Source organism: Hyla sarda, chromosome 1 (assembly GCF_029499605.1).
Source record: "Hyla sarda isolate aHylSar1 chromosome 1, aHylSar1.hap1, whole genome shotgun sequence".
Taxonomy (NCBI): domain Eukaryota; kingdom Metazoa; phylum Chordata; class Amphibia; order Anura; family Hylidae; genus Hyla; species Hyla sarda.
The window spans coordinates 559681310-559699075 of record NC_079189.1 but is presented as its reverse complement, the minus strand read 5'-3'; the positions used below and the strand labels follow the sequence as shown (position 1 = coordinate 559699075).

General features: G+C 42.2%; 1 protein-coding gene and 1 long non-coding RNA gene across 2 annotated transcripts in view; one reads left to right on the top strand and one right to left on the bottom strand.

The window, feature by feature from the left end:
* Positions 1 to 17766, top strand: part of LOC130293679 (uncharacterized) — a 38977-nt gene that overhangs the window by 13735 nt on the left and 7476 nt on the right. The window lies entirely within an intron of this gene.
* DCAF12 (DDB1 and CUL4 associated factor 12) overlaps positions 13603 to 17766 on the bottom strand; it is a 75896-nt gene continuing 71732 nt past the window's right edge. Inside the window, exons 8-9 of the mRNA XM_056542622.1 lie at positions 16398 to 16570; positions 13603 to 14138 (exon numbers count right to left, since the gene is read on the bottom strand). Coding sequence (XP_056398597.1) covers positions 13980 to 14138; positions 16398 to 16570 — 332 coding nt within the window. The 3' untranslated portion in view covers positions 13603 to 13979. The remainder of the gene's footprint in view (positions 14139 to 16397; positions 16571 to 17766) is intronic.

Here is a 17766-nt window from a genome sequence, read left to right as displayed (position 1 = left end):
CATAGTGAAGCCGGGAAGCGCCACTAATAGCACGCGGCACTGATCGCGGTGCCGTGTGCTATTAGTGGCGCTTCCCGGCTTCACTATGACGCCGGGCCCGCTGCGCTATGATGCGTGGTCACCGTGTGACCCCTCGTTTTATCGCAGGACCGGGACCCAGGACGTACCCATACGTCCTGGGTCCTTAAGAGGTTAAAGGGGTACTCCGGTGAAAAACTTATTTTTTTTAAATCATCTGGTGCCAGAAAATTTTACAGATTTGTAAATTACTTCTATTAAAAAATCTTAATCCTTCCTGTACTTATTAGCTGCTGAATACTACAGTGGAAATTCTTTTCCGTTTGAAACACAGAGCTGTCTGCTGACATCACGAGCACAGTGCTCTCTGCTGACATCTCTGTGTTTCAAACAGAAAAGAATTTCCACTGTAGTATTCAGCAGCTAATAAGTACAGGATGGATTAAGATTTTTTAATTGAAGTAATTTACAAATCTGAAGAGAAAATATATAACCAATCCTTCTAGGATTTTACCCCGAAGTGTACACAATGGGGGAGATTTATCAAAGTATTTAGACTGGTTTTTCTTGTCTAAATTTGTCGCACAGAAAGTCGCAGTCTAAATATGTGCGACTTTTCTGCGACTTTTGCTCTAGAGGATTTTTAGAACATGATGCATTCTAGTCTATTTTAGACTGAAATGCATTGAAAAATGCATTGGTGCTGAATTTATCAAAAGCGACTTTCAGCGACAAGTCGCATAGGCTGAAAGTACGCCGAAATGTCAGACCATGTTGGAGCAGGTTTAAATATAGACTAAAGCATAGATCATGCAGTCTGTGCACAGAATTTATCAAGAGCTGTGCGCCATTTGATAAATTAGGTGCACAATAGACCAGACTAACCCTCTGTAGTTTGGTCTATATTGATGCGGGACATAGACAGCTTTGATAAATATCCCCCAATTAATGTAAATATAGTATAGAGAAATTTCAATTGATATATACTATATATACTATATTTGCATTCATTGTGTACCCTTCGGGGTAAAATCCTAGAAGGATTGGTTATATATTTTCTCTTCATATTATTTATTTCTGGCCGTTTGGGGTTTCGGCATATAACCAACTATATCCTCGGATTGTAGATTTGTGAGCTGCACACATTCTTTTCCTTTTTACATAATTTACAAATCTGTTTAACTTTCTGGCACCAGTTGATTTAAAAAAAAAAAAAAGAGTTTTTCACCTGAGTACCCCTTTAAGAAAACGCCCCGTATGTGGACGTTAAGTGCTCTGCTGGCGCACTACAGGTCTCGGAACAGAAGGAGCGCCATTGGACTTTTGGAGAGAGAATTTTGCTGGAATTGAAGTCAGGAGCCATGTACATTTACAAACCTCCCATGGAGCCAGAAGAGCAGAAACCCCCCACATGTGACACCATTTTGGAAACTACACCCCTTCAGGATTGTAACAAGGGTTACAGTGAGTACTTAAACCTCACAGGTTTTTTGAACAGTGGGCCGTAAAAGTGAAAAATTTGATTTTTCAGACTATATTGATAATGTTACCCCAAATGTTTCATTTTCACATGGGGTAATAGGGCAAAAGGTCCCCAAAATTTGTAGTGCAATTTCGCCTGAGAAAGAAAATACCCCATATGTGGATGTAAAGTGTTCTGCAGGCACACTGCAATGCTCAGAATAGAAGGAGCGCCATTGGGCTTTTTGAGTGAAAAGTTTGTTGGAACTGAAGTCAGGGGCCATGTGCGTTTACAAAGCCCCCATTCTGCAATAATATGACACCATATTAGAAACTACACCCCTCAAGGAATGTAACAAAGGGTACAGTGAGTACTGTAACCTCACAGATTTACTGAAAAGTGGCCATAAAAACCTAAAAATTAAAAATTTTTACACAAAAATGCTGGGGTTACCCAATTTGTTTTATACCGTATTTTCACAAGGGGTACCTGTATTTCCAAAATTTATTTTCCAGGAATGGATGAAGGGTAGCTTTTGAAAATTGCAATTTACAACCTATGCTGTACTTTATCTTTCTGGGAACAACTAACATGCGACTCCGAATTGTCACCAGAAAATATGACAGAGCTCATGAGCGAGAACTCCATGGAAGTGTGATTCTCCCTGAAGCAGTTTTTAAGGCAGAGGCCCAGATGATCGGGGCAAGTGTCGCACTGAGTGGTGGTGTCCTTCCGAATCCCCCTCTTGCGACTCTGCATATTTTCTGGGATCGTCCCTTTTTTCCAGTGCGGGAGCCCACAATTCCAGAGGTGCTCTGATCCACTCTTCGGCGGTCACCAAAGATGAGGGCCTTTAGACCTTCCTCTTGAAACTGCAGGAATGTCCCTGTGTTGCCAGCACAAAAGTGTTATACATGGCAACCTGTACCATGTAGACAGCAACTTTTTTTTGTACCATGCCCGTGTTTGGTACTCTGGGGTACTCACGCAAAGTTTATACATCTTCACGCCATACCGTGCTACCGTGCTCATTTGGTTGGGATGTATTGCCGGAAGCAGAGTCTCCCCTTAAAGCTGATGAGAGACTCAGCAATAGCGACCTCCCTACCAGGGACATAGGCCTCCAAAAATTTGGCCCCGAAGTGATTGATGACCGGCCTGATTTTATACAGGTGGTCATACGTGGGGGGACATGCCGCATTATCAGCATAATGCAAACATTTTCGAATGGCCTCGAACAGGGGACGTGCCATGGTCATACTGTAGAGTGGGGTCTGGTAAAGGATGTCCCCACTCCAATATAGCCCGACACTGGGTTTTTTGACCAGGCCCATATGCAGCTCGAGGCCCCAAAATGTCCTCATTTCGGCTGCATCGACTAGGAACCAGCCATTGGGCCTAACCAAAAAGTGAGCCCGAGTTTGCGGCAACAAACTGTTGGCCGTATAGATTCGTCTGGTCAACCATCAGTTTGACAAAGTCGTCACTGGGAAAAAAAACTGAAATAGTCCATTTCAGTGAACCAGACTGTCAATCTTGATTCGCCAACAAACTCAGGAATCACAGGCCCGTGGTCCGCTGGCTCAGTCCAGACAAGTTCTCTGGTACGGGGCACCAGTAAACTTGGCTGGGGGGCTTGACTAGTATGAGCGCCAGGGGGACTCATACTAGCATGGGGCACATGATCAGGAGCAGAGAAGGTTTACGGTCCCGCATGGTGGCATCTCCACCGCCTTGGTGGCTCATCATCAGAACTAGATTATGAGGAGGATGAGCAAATAAGGAAGCTGGGGTCTTCCTTGTCCTGTGTGGCGCTTTCAGTGTCAGAGGCAAGTATGGCATATGCCTCCTCCGCTGAAAATGCCATGCAGGCCATTTCCCTACTCTAATGGGGGGGGGGTTTGAAGTGTGTGTGTGTGTGTGTGTGTAACTTAATTTGTGTATGTGCTGTGTGTGGTGCGATACTACCTCGCTAACCCACCCTAACATAAACTTGCTTAAACAGAAAAAAATATAAACTAAAAAGGGGGAAAAGTCAGTGGGGGTCTGGCCACTCAGCCCAGAACAGTGGCTGGTGGCACGTACACAGACCCCCAAACAAAATACCCAAAAAATAAAATGCTTAACCCCGAAAAAATTCACCCGCCTGAACCCCCCCCCCCCCCAAAAAAAGATAAAAATAAAACAAAAACGCTGATCAGGGATAAATCACAGACAGCGGTGGGGCAGGCCGCACACAGAAGTACGGTCCGTCCACAGCACAGGCCTGCTACTGGTGGGACGGACCACCTATTAAGTGCAGAATTTTTTTTTAAAAAGCCGCTATAACCGAAGAAGTCCCTGATCAGTACTACGGTACTGATCAGCGGCGGGTGGGCTTTAGCTAACAGTGGCGGACCTCTCTTTTATAACTAAGAGGGCCTGGCCACACTTTTAGCAAGAAAAAAAAAAAAAAAAAGAAAAAATTACTGCACCAAAAAAAAAAGAAAAAAGCTGGCGGCAGACCGCAGCGATCCAGTAGAGTCGGAGTCACACAGCTAAAAGGTGCTAAGGACCCGCGGACACCTACGGATGGTATGTTGAAAATTTAATGCTTTACCTGACTGCTTTCAGTGCCAAGGGGCCACAGAAAAGGGGCAAGGGGGCACTTTTTTTTTTTTTTTTTTTTTACACTGAGGGGGGAGATGGCAGCATGGGGCTCTGTCCTGCTCACCAGATCTCTAAGAAATGGTGGGCAGAACGGAGAAACATTCTCCTACACCCTCATCATACTGCTGTGATTGGTGCGGTCACTACGGCCGCCCAATTACAGCTGTACTGAGGGGTGGCAACACTTCCACCCCCCAAGTCATCATCCTCATCCGGGTCAAGGGGTCACACATGACCCGGAAGCACCGCAGACTGCCGGTGAGTATTTATTATTTATTTTATTTATATAGCGCCTACAGATTCCGCAGAACCCCCTCCAGCGATGAGCCGGGATGCCTGCTGAATGATTTCAGCAAACATCCTGGTCCAGTACCCGACTGGCGGGGACCAAATTTCCCACAGCCGTACCCATACGCCCTACATCCTTAAGGACTCAGGATGCAGGGCGTATGCATACGCCCTCTGTCCTGAAGAGGTTAACTTTCCTATGCCTTGTGCCTGCCATAAAGCAACTGTGTAAGTGTTGTGAAGTGACACACCACAAAGAGGCTACAGCATTGCAGCCCCCAGTACACACTTTATTACTGAATAACATTAAAACTACATTGTCCTAAAACTAAATATATAAATTAAATGCTTTATTTTGATAGAACAAATTTTATTTATTAAAAAATTAAACCAGTGACACATTACCTTTAAGGACGCAGGTCGTACTGTTCCCCTGCTATGACATGGGCTCATGAGCTGACCCCACTATAGCGAGGTGGTCCCGGCGGCTACCCATGGCTTATACCGGATATCGCCAATCGTGGTGGTGCCCAGCGTTAAACCTTTAGATGCCACAATCCAAGTTGATTGTGACATCTAAAAAGAGGACGGCGGGAGGGCCCTCACCTGCCTCCTCGCAATCCAACCGGTGATCTGACGCTCCAGGAGGCCTCAGCAGCCTGGAGCAATCGAGCACCGATAACACTGATCAATGCTATGCTATTGCATGACATTGAATAGTGTATGCAATTCCAGGATTGCATGTAATAGTCCCATAAGGGGACTAGAATATGTGTCAAAAAATAAAAAAAAGTGAATAAATGTGAATGAACCCCTTCCCTAATAAAAGTTTAAATCATACCTCTTTTCCCATTAAGAAATTTTTTTTAAATAATAATAAACATCAACTTATGTGCTATCACTGCGTGCGTAAATGTCCAAACTATAAAAATATAATGTTAATTAAACTGCATGGTCAATGGCGTGAAGAAATACCAAAGTCCAAAATTGCTTATTTTTGGTCGTTTTTTTTATGCCCTAAAAAAAAAAAAGTTTAAAAAGTAATCAAAAAGTCCCATCAAAACAAAAATGGTATCGATAGAAACTACACGGCACAAAAAATGAGCCCTCATACATAAATAAAAAAGTTATAGGGGTCAAAAGAGAACACTTTTTAATGTATTTTTTATATAATCTTCGTGCACAAAGTTATAGGTTTTTAACTAGGGGTCGACCAATATCGTTTTTTTTAGGGCAGATACCGATAATCGGTGGAGGTTAGGGCCGATAACTTATACCGGAATATCGGTATAAGTTATCGGCTATCTATCCCCCCACGACACCGCTGCAGATCATTGATTTAAAGCGGGTGCTTTAAATCAATGAACTACAGTGGCTTTAGCAGTGCCATAGACCGCCGCCGCCGCCACCCACTTCTCTCCCCCTGCCTGTCCCGGGGTCCTGAGTCCTATCGCCGCCACCCACCCCCCCAACGCCGCACCGCCCCACCCCCATTGCCTCCCCCATCCCCGGTTTTACAATTACCTGTTCCCGGGGTCCACTCTACATCTGGCTCCGGTGGCGTCCACCTGAGCTGTCACTGTGCGCACTGACAGTGACGTCTCGTCATTGCGCACAGCATAATGCAGGACGCAGCAGGAGCCAGAAGTAGCGTGGACCCCGGGAACAGGTAATCATAAAACCGGGATGGGGGAGGCAATCGGGCCGGGTAGGAGCGGTGGGGGGTGCGATGCAGCAGGTCGGGGGGGGGGGGGGGGGCGGTGCGGGCATTATCGGCAAGGTAATTGCTGATACCGATAATGCCCAAAATCGTGATCATCGGCCAAACTGATAAAAATAGGGGTCGACCGATTAACAGAAGTAAAACAAAACCAGTGCTCTGCGTGGAAACGTAAGCCGCTTAAAATTACAAAATGGCGGGGTTTTTATTTATTTTTTTTGTCCCACAAATATTTTTTTTTTTTGGTTTCGCCATAGATTTTGTGGTGTAGTGATGTCATTACAAAGTAAAATTGGTAGCCCATAAAAAAATCCCTTATACAGGACTGTTTTTTGTGCAAAAATTGAAAAACCCTTAATCCTTAAGGGGTTAAGGCTACAATTGGTCTGGTCCTTAAGGGGTTAAAGGGGTACTCTGGTGGAAAAAAATTTTTTATTCAAATCAACTGGTGCTAGAAAGTTAAACAGATCTGTAAATGACTTCTATTAAAAATATATATATATATATATTTATCCCTCCAGTACTTATCACCTGCTGTATGCTCCAGAGGAAGTTGTATAGTTCTTTTCTGTCTGACCACAGTGCTCTCTGCGGACACCTCTGTCCATGTCAGGAACTGGAGAGGTTTGCTATGGGTACCTACTCCGGACACTTCCTGACACAGACAGAGGTATCAGCAGAGAGAACTGTGGTCAGACTGGAAAGAACTACACAACTTCCTCTTGAGCATACAGGAGCTGGAAGGATTAAGATTTTTAAATAGAAGTAATTTACAAATCTGTATAACTTTCTAGCACCAGTTGATATAAAAAATGTTTTCCTCCGAAGCACCCCTCAAATGGGAACTCAGATTTAAGAACTTTGTATATGTTCTTGGCAAAACATTAACCTTTCTAATATACTTCAGAAAGGTAAGCGTTTCTAATAAGAACATCATGGCTTTGTCCATGCGGAAGCTCAGGCATGGACATAGTCCAGTAAGTGAGGATGGGCTAGCCCTCCACTGTGCTCTCTTCTGTTTGATGGCACTCTGTGCACTCTCCTGTCTGATAGAAGACGTAGGAAAAGAGGTAAAAAAAGAAAACAGGGGGCGCTCCCTTAGTTGACGTATACCGACTTGGTGTGACCCTCCACCACACCTAATTGATATACTCACCAGATCTGATGGCAAGCCTTAGTCCCAGGGTTCCTGGGACCAATGTCTGCAGCGGACTGGTGGGGGTATGGTTTTGGTAGGTGTGGCTGCTGAACTCTGAACGGGACTGGACCCTTGCGCAAGGGCCAGTTTAAGCAACACGTGAAAAATGGAGAAAATACGGTCTTAGAGGCGCTGCGCACAACCGTGGTCACAAATGGGAAGACTCGAGCCGGCACAGGACAAAATTTTTATTGGATACAATGGACGACGCGTTTCGGCACACAGAGTGCCTTCCTCAGGTCCAAACATACAGTGCAATTTCAGGGGTGGATCAGATGCAAGATTGCACTGTGGGGAGGAGGGAAAAAGGTAAATGTGGAGAATATGGGGATAAGGCTGTGTATAGCCAGAAGAAAGGAGGGAGAGGTACCTTGTGGGGTTCCTGTGTTGAGCAGGGACCCACGCCAGCACTGCTCAACACAGGAACCCCACAAGGTACCTCTCCCTCCTTTATTCTGGCTATACACAGCCTTATCCCCATATTCTCCACATTTACCTTTTTCCCTCCTCCCCACAGTGCAATCTTGCATCTGATCCACCCCTGAAATTGCACTGTATGTTTGGACCTGAGGAAGGCACTGTGTGCTGAAACGCGTCGTCCATTGTATCCAATAAAAATATTTATTGTCCTGTGCTGGCTCGAGTCCTCCCATTTGTGACCACGTTTGTGCGCAGCGCCTCTAAGACCGTATTTTCTCCATTTTTCACGTCCTGTCTGATAGGACTCCTATCCTAGAAGACTGAAGAGAGCACAGAGAAGAAAGCACAAAGGAGTACTATCAGACAGGAAAGAGCACAGAGGAATGCCAAACTGGTTTTACAGGTTCCTCGGTTGCAACTTGGTTAAAGCCTAGTTGTTAGCCAGGAACACTTTTCAGTCCCTGAGTAGCTTTGGCGAAAGGGGACATCGTACCTGGAACCTTGCAGGTGCCTTTTGGGCCGGAGGCGAAGTTTTTTTTTGTGTGAACACTTGCACTTGGGTGATTTGGGAACGCGTACCTCGGCTCCTTAATAAAAAAACAAAAACCTTTAATCCCTTAAAGGGGTACTGCAGACAAATTTTACCTATCCCCTATTTATGGAGGGAGGTTTCGTTTTTTCCTCCTAACCTTCTATTAGCCATAACTCTTTAAATTGTTTACTTATAGACCCATATGTTTTTTGTGTCACCACCTGTACTTTTTAAAGGACATCACTGATTTTACCACCAAATCTACAGCAAAATTAAACATTTTTTTAATCTTATTTTATTCTGTAGGTTCATATAAATTGGGTATCACTGTAATTGTATGGACAAAACGAAAGGTAGGCCAGCAATTTATTTAGGAACTTCTAAGTCACATAAACTTACTTCTAAAAGTAACTACCAGGATAAAAATCAAAACTTGCAAGGAGAGTGCAATATTGACACGTTTTGCAGATTTGAAGCAAAAAAAATAAAAAAAAAAAGGCATAGGGTGAATACAACCATAGTCCTAAAAGGCTAGTTTACCTCAGTGGAGGGGGGAAAAAAAAAACAAAAAAAAACATACATATATGTACGCATCAATATCCACTCCTTGCAAGTTTTTTTTATTTTATTCCGGTAGTCACTTGTGACTTTTAGAAGTTCCTTAATAAACTGAAGACTATCGCTGGACTACCTTTCTTTTTGTCTGTTGCTGTTGGAGATTGGAGTCAGTGGGCGGATCTCCCTGTCCATCCCAATTTATATGGGTTGTTTTATTTTACTACTTTTAAAAAATTGATACCTTTTTGTACAATAATTTGAATGCTTAAAATTGTTCTCTACTGACCCCTACAACTCTTATTTTTCCATAAACCGGGCTGTATAATGTGCAATGGTCTTTAGTTTTTATGGATACCATTTTTGTTTTGATGAGACTTTTAGATAGCTTTTTATCACTTTTTCAGGGTATGTGAAGCAACCAAAAATACACAATTCTTGACTTTGGTATTTTTAACCTGTTTAACTTTCTGGCACCAGTTGATTTAAAAAATAAATAAATATATACATATAATTTTCAGAGTACCCCTTTAAAAGCTTTGTTCAAGGTCTGAGTATTCAGACCCCCACACCCCCCCCCCCCCCCCAAATCTTTAAACGAGCAGGGAGAAGCCCACAGTTATGCGATTCACTCCACTTTGCTGCATGAGACAAGCACCAGAAAGTGAAGCACACCAACCCTGAGCTTCTCCTGACATATTCAACTGGGGGCCTGAACAATCAAACACCCCTTACCGCTTCCATCAGTCCTCCCAGCGTCTTCTTCTCTGGTCTGCCTTCCAGTAGATTGCCGATAATATTCATGCTATAAATATTCCCAAATGGTGGCATAAAAAGTGTAAAAAAAAAATTTTAAATGTGAAAAAGCCCCTCCCCCAAAAAATGTAATTCGCCCTTTTCCACATTTTACTAATGAGAAGCGTAAAATAAATAATTTTTTTTATATTTAGTATCGGCGCGGGCGTAAATGTCCAAACTATCAAAATATAATGTTAATGATCCTGTATGGTGAATGACTTAAAACGTAAAAAAAAAAAAAAAAATAGCTTTTTGGCCACATCACAGCCCAGAAAAATAAAACTTGATCAAAAAGTCACATATACGCAAAAGTGGTACCGATAAAAACTACAGACCATGGCACAAAAAATTAGCCCTCATACAGCCTTGTATATGGAAAAATGAGAGCGCTAAAGGGGTCACAATAGGGTGATTTAAAACATACTAAGTTTAAAAAGTTAGCTTTTTAAAAAAGTTGTACAATAATTAAAAGATGGGTACCAATTATGTAAACATGGGTATCTTAAGCATATTGACGAAAAATAGCATTTTTCTTTCCACTTTCCCCACAAAATAATTTTTTTGGTTACGCTGTACATTTTATGGTAAAATAATGTGTTCTTACAAAGTACAATTGGTCACGGAAAAAACATGCCCTCGTATGGGTCTGCGAATGGAAAAAAAATATTTAAAAAGTTAGGATCTTTAGAAGGCAAGGAGGAAAAAACTAAAACTGGCAAAAATGAAACTGGCTGTGTCCTTAACCCAAAATGGGCTGTGTCCTTAAGGGGTTAAAGATAAACTGATATATACTAGGCTATAGTGTGAGGGAACAGCTATAAAAAGAGGGATTACTTTAATTGTGTAGTTGTGGTAGAGTTATGGGTGTCCCTTTATTCCTTCCTATTGAGCTGCTGTGCACAATGGAGGTGAGGGACCTCAATAGTCTCTGCCTGCCCCTGTGATTAATATGCAAATATGAGGAGGCAGGGGAGCTGGGCGAGCAGGTTTCCCGCCTACATTTCGCACAGCAGCGCAAAAGGAAGGAAAGAATAAACACCCAAACTTTGAAATTACTACAGCGATTAATGCAAGTACCCCCTTTAGTATATTGGGTTTAGTGCGGGTCAAGAAGCTGGTTTCTCTTCAATTTCACCTCCACTTTCCTAAAGGGTAAAAGTGGAATGCCAAAAAAGGTTTTCAAATGAATTGGTTAAAAGAACATTATACAGATTTGTAAATGTCTTCTATTTAACCTCTTAAGGACAAGGGTGTACCTGTATGCCCTTGTCCTGCAGTTTAAAGCACGTTCGCTAGCTGAGAGCACTTCATACCCAGTGGGTCCCAGTTGCCAGGACCCACGATTAATGCCGGATAACCCTGAACGGCCTGATCCCCAGTATTAACCCTTTAGACGCCACAATCAAAGTTGATTGCGGCGTCTAAATGTGGAATCTCCCTGACCAGGACATCTGCAGTGAAATTGTGGGTTCGATCAGCTAAGTGGAAGGCGGGAGGGCCCTTACCTGCTTTCTCACCGTCTGATCTGTCCTGCTGCAGCCAGCCATGGCAGGCTAGAGCAGCTGAGCACCAATAATCATCAATGCTGAGCCAAAGCTCAGCATTAAACAGTGTATGAAACTGAAGTTAATAAAAGTAAATTAACACCTTTCCTAATAAAAGTTTGAATCGCCCCCCTTTTCCCATTTTTTTTTAAATAAAATAATGTCTGTCATGTGTGTAAAATGTCCAAACTATAAAAATACAAGGTTAGTTAAATCTCACTGTCGATAGAGTACACGCAAAGTCAAAAATTGAGCATTTTTGGTCACTTCATATACCATAAAAAATTTTAAGCGATCAAATAGTCCCATCAAAACAAAAAAGGATACCGATAAGAACTAGAGACCATAGCGCAAAAAATGATCCATATGCATGTATTTTTTTTTTTATTTCAACCCACAAATAAGCCCTTATATGGGTCTGTAGGAAAAAACGAAAGTGCAAAAACAAAAATTTACCTGGTCCTTAAAGGGGTATTCCACCCAAAGAATAGGGGATAAAATCTCTGATTGAGGGGTTCGGTCCAATCTCTGTGCAACACAGATGTGAGGTCAAGCCTCGCTCCCTCCATCCATTCATGTCTATAGGAGGGGCATGAAGGCTAAAAATGGGCTTGGTCTTTAAGGGGTTAAAAAATCTTAAATGGGCAATCTCAGATTCAAAAACCTTTTATATATTGTAGGGATCGACAGATATAGATTTTTTTTTTTAGGGCCGATAGCCGATAACTTATACCGATATTCCGGTATAAGTTATCGGCTATTCCACCCCCCCGCACACCCCACCAGAAGCCGCTACAGATCAATGATTTAAAGCGGGCGCTTTAAATCAATGAACTGCAGCGGCTTTTGTGAGGCCAGAGACCGCCGCCCGCTTTTCTCCCCCTGCCTGTCCTGGGGTCCTCCCTAGTCCAACCATCATCGACACCCCCCCATTTTATAATTGCCTGTTCCCGAGGTCCGCACTACTTCTGGCTCCGGCGGTGTCCTGAGCTGTCACTGTGCGCACTGACTGTGATGTCGCGTTGAGGAAGTCACTCGTCATGGAGCACAGAAATAGCACAGGACGTTGCAGGAGCTAGAAGTAGCACAGACCCTGGGCCCCCGTAATTATAAAACCAGGGATGGGGTAGGCAATGGGGGGGCGGTGTCGGCGGTCTCTGGCCGGGGAGGCGGGGCATTATCGGCATGGTAATTGCTGATACCGATAATGTCCAAAATCGTGAATATCGGCCGATAATATCGGCCAAACCGATAATCGGTTGATCCCTAATATATTGTACATCTTGGCAAAACATTAACCTTTCTAATATATTTCATAAAAATGTTTTTGTATATATACACACAATCAGGATTAGGTTCTGAATAACAAAAACTTGTGTGTGATATGACAGGTATGCTTTAGGCCTTCCAGTACTACTTAGCTGCTGGAAGTGGTGTAGTTCTTCAGAGTCTGACCACAGTGCTCTCTGTTGACAGCTCTGTCCATGTCATGAACTGTCCAGAGCAGTTTGCTATGGAGATTTGCTCCTGCTCTGGACAGTTGCTGACATGGACAGAGGTCTTGGCAGAGTGGTCAGACTAGAAAGACCTATACAAATTCCTGTGGAGCATACAGCAGCTGATAAGTACTGGAAGGATTAAGATTTTTTAAATCAAAGTAATTTACAAATATTTTTAGCTGAAGTTATTGACTAAATCTTACCACTTATAAGAAAAAAAAAAAGGTACAAATGTGTCAAAAAAAAACAAACAAAAAAAAACAAATCAGAATCACCAGGATAAGTTAAAGCATCCCAAAGTTAATAGCTCTTAAAGTGAGACAGGTCAAATGGCCCTTAAAGCCAAAATAGGCCTCGGAAATAGGTCTTTTTTGGACACCAAACACTTTGTGGCATACAAACAAAATAGCATTATTCTTCATTTAGGGTCAACCAAAAAACCACAGGCAATCCGTTTCTGCTACAATTTATTGTCCGATCCTCTCAATATACAGTTTTGTTAGAATCTTTTACACTTAAAAAAAAAAAAAAAAAAAAAAAATTATAATAGATGATAAAACAAGCCCCACAATCAGGACCTAATGAATAAAGCTTTTTTGTATGCATTATGTTAATGACGTTCTGATTATTGTAAATGCTTTGTACTTGACACAAAAGTACCCTTCACACACTCGCACACACGTACACACACACACTAATATCTCCACAGATTTTCACAGAAAATCTGAAATGGTCCACCAAATTATTACATGTATCTGTCCAAAGCCGATTACATCTGAAGTCCCACAGAACCCAAGAGCGTGCAAGTTAAGTAGCCGCATACGAGTCTCTCTGTTGGAATGGGCGCAATAACATCCATGATTTCAGGAGGAGGTGGAGATAAACAGAGTGCTTAAAATACACATTTATTATAAAAAAAAAAAAAAAAAAAAAAAAAGTTAGGAAGGCTCTGCAAATTGGCCACGTTCTGAGACTGTTCAGAAAAATAATGACATAACTTTTTTCAGGGGTACACATCTTGTGATTCGTGGACCCCCATAAGAGAAACTCTATCTTTAAAAAGTTTAACAATGGAGAAGGAACGATAAAAAAGGTTTTAAAAAATATTCTTGACAGGATTGGCTGGTGAATGTCAATGAAAGAAGCATTGAATTTTACTAAAAATAAAAACGTGGACAGAAAGAAAAAAAAGCAGCGGACATAATTTAGTGACTGCTAGAGGGTCTTCTTCTGCATTGCACATTTGGAGAAAAAGGGTTAACGACAGACTGCGCCACCTCATCTTGGGTCTCTTCCTTAGCTCCACAGCCCGGCGTAGTTTCCATGGAGACCCGTTGGCAAAGGACCGCCTGCCACAAAGAGTTTTGTTCCGGACGAGTCGTAGCAGTGGGTGTAAACAGCATTGGGGCAGCAGTCGATATCGGAGAAGTAATTCCTCCACATGTCATTGTGGTTCTGAGGAGACAGGAAAACGCCAAAAGTAACCCTTGTGGGACTGATTCTATATTACAATGTTTAATAAAAACAGAAACCTCCTACAGGTGTAGCAATAATTGGTGTATACATTCACTACTGGAGACACACTGCAATGTTCAAGTCGCCGCGCGCATGCGCAGTATACAGTGATCCCTCAACTTACAATGGCCTCAACATACAATAGTTTCAACATTAAATGGTCTTTTCTGGACCATCGTAAGTTGAAACCAGACTCAACATACAATGCTACAGACAGTCTAGATCTGTGAAACATGTCAATGGTCGGAAGGACCGACCAATCAAAATGGGCATTTACTGGTAAAACCCCTGTATTACTGAAGCGTGTGCACTGATTGGTGTTTGGTAGTGCCCCCTACAGTAAAGGGAGGTATTACATGTTCTGTACACTTTACCTGTACCAGGGTTAGCTGCTACTTTGGACACCAGGTGAGGGCAGCTCCATTACTTTTTTTGGACACTGTGTGTACTGTACAGGACCCTGAAGAAGCTCCTGTCCTCTATAAAGACCAGTGTTTCCCAAGCAGGGTGCCCCCAGCTGTTGCAAAACACTGACATACACAGCGATTTACAGCTCCCAGCAGATCTTTCCTACTTTTATATGTAAGGAATTGCTTTATCTGTATTAGTTATCTACTTATTTTTCTTCAATTCTCACTTTTTTCCTATTTTTGGATGACATTTTGGTGCCTTTAAAACCGATTACCAGGTTTCCATAGAGTTATGGTCTCAACATACAATGATTTCAACATACAATGGTCGTCCCAGAACCAATTAATATTGTAACTTGAGGGACCACTGTACTCTTACATCGCGGCAGCTCTTGGCCTAGCTCATGGAGCAGGGTGAGCGGCCGCGATGTGTGCAAGTACGCCAGCAACTCGCTTCAGTGTGTCTGCTCGTAGCGGCATATTGCCACTCTGAGCAGGCACATCTAAAAAGGCAGTAAAACATCCAAGTTTATTTGAAATACAAAAACATGATAATCTTGCAAGCAAGCACTTAGTGCACACCTCCTAACCATTGATACACTGAAAATTGACACGTTTCAAGCGCATGCGCGCTCTCGATCACCATAACACCTGTGCTCGTCCTCCCCTCTTTATCCACGACTCGGAGGGAGGGACTACCAAATGTGAGTTAAAAAATCTAATTTTTTTTCTAATATAATACTTTGTCACAAAGACAGGTACAACAAAATAGTCATATGCAGGATTAAATATGGAGAAATAATCCTGTGCACATTCACAAATAAGCAGACATATTTTATTACTTTTAGTTCAGTTTCATAAATATTCTTGATGTTGCATTATACATATATGTCAATGTGCACAGTACCTAACACTTCGTAACTTTGTGCATCACACAAAGTTATTTTTCCTGCATAAAAACTTCAATGATGAAACATTATTTTCTTTTGTTTAAACCTTAGAAGGTTCATATCTCGAGCGTAAACTGCAAAAAAAATAAAATAAAATAAAAAACCCTTACGGCTTGGCAATCTGCGCGGCAAAAGCATATATGTCAGTGTGCACAGGGCCCCACACTATATGCAAGAAAAATAATTATATGTGATGCACAAAATCTTCAATAATGAAGCATTTTGGCAGTTTGCGCTCCAGACAAGATCCCCCCAAGGTTTAAACAAAAGAAAATAACTAATGTTTCATCACTGAAGTTTTTGTGCATCACACAAAATTCTTTTTCCTGAGCATTTCAGAGTAAATCATAGTGTACTGGGATCCCACTCCCTGCACTTGTTTCATGCTGGCCAGCATTAAATAAGTGGCAGGCTCCCTTTTAATGTGTTGTGCCCAGTTAAGCACAACTTCTTCAGGTAAGGGTATGTTCACATGGGAGAATTTCCGTGCAGAATCCGGTGGAAAAATTCAACTTTGAAATTCTGCCACATGAAGTTAATATTGTGGTGATGTGGATAGGACTGTGTGCCTAATCTGTGTATTAAAGCACAAGAAATTCAGCATAAATTCAGCACGAATTACATGCACATTCTGCACAGAATCAGCAAAACTGCAAAAAATCTGCCGCCAACTTGGCAGAATAGTTTCTGAGCGGAAACATGTAAATTCTGTAGTATGAACATAGCCTAAGGGTGATATCTCACAGTATGTTGTGGATCTTGTTTTTTTATGGGTTATAACTCCATTGGCACACTATGCCTCCCTATTTGTGCACCCATTTCTTTTTCTTTGTACTCACCAGCCAACCTTTCCCAGTCGTCAATTTGAGAGCCTCTCCTTTGGACTTTGAGCCACTTAAATAGCCAGTGAAATCATCCAAAAACCTCTGTGCCCGGATGTCATAAAACAGGAGTGAGCCCTGACCAGTCCCCACTGTGATAATATGCTCATAGAAGCTCACAGAGCGAATACCTGCACACAAACACACACAATAAGTAATGGCAGAAAGTGTTTGGGTCTGCAGATACATAGAATATATTTGGTTAATAGCTGCTTCTGGCAGAGCAGAGATCACAGATCTGTGAAATGGAGAACCTCCAGCATTACTGAATGGAAATTAAATCAAATTTTGACTTGTGGTACCTTTGATGACAACTGATCAGAGAGGTGCTAAGCCAGTAACATAGTTCATAAGGTTGAAAAAAGACCAGAGTTCATCAAGTTCAACCCATATCCCTAATGAGTCCCTACTGAGTTGACCCAGAGGAAGGCAAAAAAAAAAAAACCCTCATATGCTATAGGTAAAAATTCCTTCCCGACTCCAGATATGGCAGTCAGAATATATCCCTGGATCAATGCTCTGTCCCTATAAATCTATAAACCATAACCAGCGATGTTATTACTCTCCAAAAATGCATCCAGCCCCTTTTTGAACTCTATTACAGAGTTCACCATGACCACCTCCTCCGGGAGAGAATTCCATAGTCTCACTGCTCTTACAGTAAAGAACCCCCGTCTGTGCTGGTGTAGAAACCTTCTTTACTTAAGACGTAGAGGATGCCTCCTTGTTATAGTGACAGTATAGAGACTGGGTATAAATAGATCATGGGAGAGATCTCTGTAAGGTCCCCTGATATATTTATACATAGTTATTAGGTCGCCCCTTTTCTAAACTAAACCCTAATTCTGATAATCTTTCTGGGTACTGTAGTCTTCCCATTCCCCGTATTACTCTGGTTGCCAGTCTTTGAACCCTCTCCAGCTCCCCTATATCTGGTGCCCAGTACTGTACACAGTATTCTATGTGTGGTCTGACTAGTGATTTGTACATTGGAAGAATTATTTCCTTAAATCGTTTTCCATTTCAGTCATCCTAAGTGTGCTCCCATTTAGTACATAATCCCAGCCTGGATTTTGTGTTGAACCTCATCTGCCACTTCCCAGCCCAAACCTCCAACCTATCTAGATTTATATGTAACAGTGCACTGTCCTCTATTGTGTTGACCACTTTACAGAGTTTAGTATCATCTGCAAAAATTGCTTTACTTTACTATTCAACCCCTCTACAAGGTCATTAATAAATATATTAAATAGAATTGGACCCAAGACTGAACCCTGTGGTACCCCACTAGTAACAGTCACCCAATCAGAATGAGGGCTGGTTCACA